The 6,000-nt window shown below is 46.7% G+C and overlaps 1 protein-coding gene across 2 annotated transcripts in view; it reads right to left on the bottom strand.

The window, feature by feature from the left end:
* Nucleotides 1–270: 270 nt before the first annotated feature.
* LOC144169419 (luciferin 4-monooxygenase-like) overlaps nt 271–6,000 on the bottom strand; it is a 56,315-nt gene continuing 50,585 nt past the window's right edge. For both annotated transcript variants that reach the window (XM_077698552.1, XM_077698551.1), the window contains exon 10: nt 271–738. In XM_077698552.1, coding sequence (XP_077554678.1) covers nt 575–738 — 164 coding nt within the window. In that variant the 3' untranslated portion in view covers nt 271–574. The remainder of the gene's footprint in view (nt 739–6,000) is intronic.

Raw genomic sequence — 6,000 nt, 5'->3', positions numbered from 1 at the left:
TCAAAGAGCTGTTTCAAATGTTGCTGACATTACAGCAGGCAAATTGTGGGGTTTTATGAAGCAATGCTGCTTTTGGCTGATGGCGCAGTCTGTTGTGCATATCCTTATCATTTTCAGTTTGTATCCCTGTATTCGTCACTAAAAGCTTCAAAATAAAACTTATCATATATATATATATAGACGCGTTCTGGAGAACACAGTGCTGTGGACCGGCCAAGACCAGTTTCCTTAAATGCCTATGTAGATACAGTTTACTTAATAATGCGCGTGTTAAAACAGATGTTTTCATCTTTTACTGGAAACTATTGCTTGATTGCGTCCATATGGTACAAATTTGGCTTCGCTTTGTAGCATCGAGGAACAATTATTTCAGAATTGTACAGCAAATTGGCCCAGAAAAAAAAAACGCCATGGCGATTCCGACATTAAGCCGACATCGCTTCACAACCGAAACACGTGTGACTTTGGCATGGCCTGTGGTTGCCCAGGTTGGGGCAACACAGACCAACGTCGTCGCACCGAAGCAAGGTCCACCTAATGAGCCATGATTTGGTCGCGCAAATGTGGTCTTCGGTCAGTACTCGCACTCTTCGATGGAATAGTTGGCGCAGTCCATCCGGCGCAAGTTTTTCAGCAGACCTGGAAGCAGGCTTCTCCTCACTTTGGCCAAACTGTTGGTGGGTAGCTGTTCCGCGAAGTACACTCCGCCGTACAGATGCTTGTAAGAGGGCAGCCGCTCTGCGAGACAGCAAATGAAATCTCGATAAGGGGAAGCTGAAGATGAGTGGAAACATCCGTCCTGTTTAGAAGGTGGTCCGTTTAGAAATCTAATACACTAGAGGTATTGCATGCTACCTGAAGATGCCGTTTCAACGTCGTATAAGAAAAAAAAACCCAAGAACACCTTAGCCGTCCCCATAAATTGTGAATGCGAAAGCATAAACGTGCAATTTAACATAACTGAGTGCTCATTCGAGTTTTGCTGCGCGCTATGTCTCCGAGTCCTTTGAATGAATTGGCGCGAATAATTATTTAAAGTTTCTATGTAATCTTACTGACTTCAGACAGGAACCATTTGCCGATATTGCTGGGAATTTTCCTGCCACGTAGAGTGGTCTCGCTCACCGGTGACTGTTGCGGCGCTGGGTGGTGATAGTGCAGCGTGTGCTTCCACCCGTGCACGCAATGCCACAATCATTGAACGGACGTTAAACGCCTCATGCGGGACCGCAGCAAGCTATACGAATCTTAAACCCCACTTCCACATACACGAACAATGTATCAAGCCCCAACAAAACCAAAGTGGTCTTTTGCACAAGATTTGAACTTTCCTCTGCTGGCAAGTTACCCGTGTTTGCGATGGACATAAACACACCGCCGAATCGACCGGTTATCACCCTTTGAAAATTCCTCGTCTTCGACATGACCTGATATAAATGGCCCGTACGCGAGATGGACGTGGGAGTGCTCCAACCCAATCAGCCAACCGGCTTTCTTCTTTCCCCTTCCCCTTTCCCTTCCCTTTCCCCGAGCTGAGGCGTTCATTCTCTCCCATCTAAATTAATTAATTCATTCATTCATTCATCCGTTCATTTATTCGTTCATGCGACAAACCTGCTATGACAAACTTTGCAGTTTTGGAGCTGTTTCGCTGCTTGTGACCCCCGCCTTTCGCTCAGGGGGCCATTTAATGATTTCGCAAACAGGCTTTCAGAAACTGTTTGCAGACGAAAAGTACGGAGGCTTCTTTTGGTCATACATTCACAAACACGACTACGACTTTATATGTGAACCCGCAAATAACGTAGGGGTCAAAAAAGGAGTCAGTCTTTGTCAGTTTAGTCTCTTTAACCAGTTTCTATTCAGTGTCGTGTTGCCAATTGTTTACTGAAAAAGCTTTTCGAAGCCCCCTCTCTCCGATAAAAATTCTGAGTACTCGCAGCACCGACTGTGCATGCTTGTTGAGAAAGTGAATGAAGTAAATCTACTTTTCTTAAATTTGAGTTCTTTAGTCCAAAGCATCTTTAACGAGGCCTCTCATTTCTAGTACACGCTAAATGTGAGCGACCAGTATTAGCTGTTCTTCGCTGCAAGACGCCTGAGTCAGCTGTGTCGGCTCAAGCGCAGTGGGCAGTTGTGACGGAGGTGACAAAGTGAGGATGTATGGCTGAACATTTCCATTATATACGCCGTCCACTGGGATATCCGCCGCAGCGTACACAGCGAGGGGGAGGACGGGATGCATTTGGGTACAGGAGGCGTTGGCGTGCTGAAGTCCGGAGTGTGTTGGTCCATGCTAGGAGGAACAGTGCTGCCTTCTCTCGGTGATAATACTGGATTAGGAGGGAGGGTCTCCATTCCGTTGAGCCGTTGTTACTTATGTATGTGTTATGCTCTGCACCAGGGATGACCAGTGCCCGGAGAAGAGCCGAACAGGCGCACGTATGCTCATGCCCAAAAATACAAACGATTCCATAACTTTGGTTGATGCAAGTGTTGAGTAGATGATCTGTGTCGTGCCGAAAGTTTCTTGTCGATACGCTTCCGCCAAACCTGTTTAGTGTCTTTTAATATAAGGGTTGGTAGACTAGTAGCTGAAGGGATGCAGTTGCGATTGCAATGAATAAAGGTTGCAAAAACTGCTTTACCTCACATATGATTACCGTGAACCTTAATGCCTTTTGCCAAAGCCGAGAGCCCCGAAGGATTGCAATTTGTTTTGGCCTTGTATTTTCGCTGTTTTTAATTACTAGCACCTGGCTGTTTCCTTTGTTCAAAAGATTGCTTAATACAGAAGCTGACGCATAGCTCCGACTCTTCGCTCTCCGCACAGGACCGGCTTCGTAAGGAATGGAGCGACACCGGCATTGTTTCTTCCGTAGCAGCACGAGTGATGGCGATACCTGTGAGCCCCAGCACTGATGCCTTCTTGAAGACAGGCACGTACAAGACGATTGACGAGCTCATCACGTCGCACAAGAGGGACCAATTTCAACGTTTTTGCCTTACCCCTCAAGGACGTCGAATCCTTGATACTTTTAACTACAATATATCTATACCATCAGATCTTTCATCAATCATCTCAAGGAGGCTGACAGAGAACACCTTCGGATAGTCTCCGTTCCCAGCCACATGGACCACATCGGCGACCCCAAGTGGCGACGCCACCGTGTTGCCTTCTTTTAAAAACCGACAAGCAAGCTGCCCCCTGGCCGAGCCTTGTATCACGTTGACGTTAGCGTTGATGGAGATTGTGGCAGCCTCTTTATACTCAATAGGCACATCTGAAAACTACAACCGCCGAGATAATTACAATCGATGAAGCACTACGGCACCCAAACTCAAGCACCTTGCCATCACGTGTGCTATTCAGTGTAACCACAACTCCATCTCTTCAGGTGGTAGCCCACAAAGCTTAAGTTTATTCTGTGTACTAAACATACCTAAAACCAACCGCAGGAAATGCTCTACATCTCGCCGAATGGGGCCCTCGTCTTCCCGGAAACCAAAATTCCTAGCACAAGTTGCAAATAAACGAGAAGTGCAGTGCCACCACTGCCAACTTCCCAATACAGGAAGACGAAATAATACATATGCTCCGCCGGATCACAAAACAGCTGACCTAACCGTTGAGGGATGCCCTTTTTAACCCTCTCGTTTCCGCTGACCCGTTCCCTACCTCAACCTGACAAAGGGTGAAAAGAAACGGCTCGAAGTTCGCATCATGCTAAACTCCACGAAAGTGACCTTGGGCATACCTGCTTGTTGAGCGATTACAACCGGCTGGGCTGTGGCGTTTATTCCATTGAAGTGGAGTATTTTTCAAGGGAAGCTTTCACCTCTCACTGATCTCGTTTGTGGCCCACCGAAAACGCACTGCATAAAAAACAGCTTTCTCGGACGACGATGATGATGATGATCGTGGAAGAAGAGAAGAAAAAATGCTTCGCGCGGTCGGAATCGAACCTGGGTCCCTCGCGTTATGAAGCCGACGTCTCTCCGATTGCGTCATTCCAGCACGGTCGAAGCAGTTTGGATCTGGAGAGGGGTGCACGTACGTGAAAAATTAAACAGAAAAATCATGCGCCCCTTCGGCTGTCGCCGACGATGGTTGAACGTGAAGCTGGTGAAGCTTTCTTCGTGCGAAATCAAATGGCGAAGGGTCCAAGTGAAAGCCACTTAGATCAAAACTCCAAAACGCGTGCTAGTCTAAGTCCAACCTCAGACGACAGCCAGTGAATTCCTCACTAGGAGGCTTCGCGTTCAACCATCGTCGTCCGGAGGGGCGCGCGATTTTTACAGCGAAGCTGTTTATGGCTAGGGTTCTATGGATTTTTCGTGTCTGTTAACAAATCTGGGGTGGCCGAAATGTCTTCGGGCAAAGCAATCTTCGTCGCAAAAGCTCACCAGAAAACCGCTGTCAGAGATCTCGTTTCATTAAAACTTTCACAAAAACAGTTTTGTGTACTAAACAGCTTCCCTGGTCACCCCCTTTACAAACTCAAATTGTCCTCATTTTTTATGGCATAAATATAAAACCAAGCAATAAAAACGCGATACATTAACCATACATTTGGCACCCTCTTCCCCGCACCCCACTGCATAGTATTTATATGTATCATAACCTGGTGCTTATGTTCCAGCAACCACCAACCAGCAACCCTGTGCTCCAGCAACCCTGAAATCGGCTTGCTGGAACACAGTCGCATTCCGTTAATACGAAGTACGTGGGGACCGCAAAATCTTCCCATTAACCGAATTTCCGATTAAACAAAAAGCGCACGAACATAATTGTTATTATTCTGCAACATGCCTCCCTTTTTTGATTTTGATCAGAATCTCGACTGTCGTCGCCAGTTCGAGAGTACGAACCGGGTTGCCCTGGTGGTTGAGACTTATCGCTAAAATCTAAGCCTGAAGCGCCCACCGCACGAACTGCTCACACAGCGCTGTGCCCAACAAAAAAGATTGAGGACCTGAAAAGAGAGGGATGCGTACGCTGGCGTCAGCCTCAACTGAACTCCCGCTTTATCGACTGCGCGCTGCCCCAGTTACAATGGCGCCGACATAGTAGAGCACGGCGGTATCTTGGCGCTTAAAATTTTGAATTTTATCGAGAAGTGACGGTGACCTCGAAGCTTCTTATTCCAAATGACTTCCAATTAACCGATATAATTGTTTCTAGCTTCGAATTATAATATACAGCGATTTCTTTCGTTGAATTGCATGCAAAATTGCCGGGACAACTATATCACTTCCCATTAACCGAAAATTCCAATTAGGCGACTTTGAATTATCGAGTGTCAACTATATTTGAATCACAGTGTGATAAGGGCAGGATTTATGCAGCGCGTTGATAAATCGGTACTCCCTGCATAGCAGCATTGAGGAATTGCAACTGCGAAGTTGAAGTGAATCCGGGATCATTCCACCATTTCGCCACGTCCGCAATGGAATGGGAATCTAATTACGGCAGCACTTGAAGGAATTAAATGAGAATGAAAGCAGACTCCGTTTGCCTAGATTAAAAATGGAATGGGAATGAAATGGGCTGGATTTCTTCTACGACCTCTATTGATCTTCAGGTGGGAAGAACGCATGGACAAGCTGTTTTTTTTTTTTAATGGTATCATTGCAACCGAAGGGACTGATCACTGCCAATGCGCCCTTGCACATGAAACTGGCCTTGCACATGAAATAAAACATGTGGGTAATGTGGGCAACATGTCCCTGCCGCCCAAAAACGTGACAAAGTGACTGTGGCGCACAGCAGCTGTGGCGCTCCGCGCACGCACCAGTGCCTGCAGCAGACGTAGGGCACCTTCGCGACGAAGCTGCGTGGGTGCGCACTTCATCTGCTTTCGCGCGAGACATTTTATTCGATAAAGCGAGAGGGTAGCGAAGCTTTGAAAACTATTTTTTGCAATCAGTTAACGACTCCCACAGTGAGTTAAAACTAACAAAGAAGCTGTGAGTTAGTACCCAAGGGTGAAACGGTTT

The sequence above is a fragment of the Haemaphysalis longicornis genome, unplaced genomic scaffold (assembly GCF_048455015.1).
Source record: "Haemaphysalis longicornis isolate Haplotype H1 unplaced genomic scaffold, Haemaphysalis longicornis Haplotype H1 scaffold_2, whole genome shotgun sequence".
Taxonomy (NCBI): domain Eukaryota; kingdom Metazoa; phylum Arthropoda; class Arachnida; order Ixodida; family Ixodidae; genus Haemaphysalis; species Haemaphysalis longicornis.
Note: the sequence above shows the minus strand (reverse complement) of the source record. Positions and strands in the feature narration are given on the sequence as shown.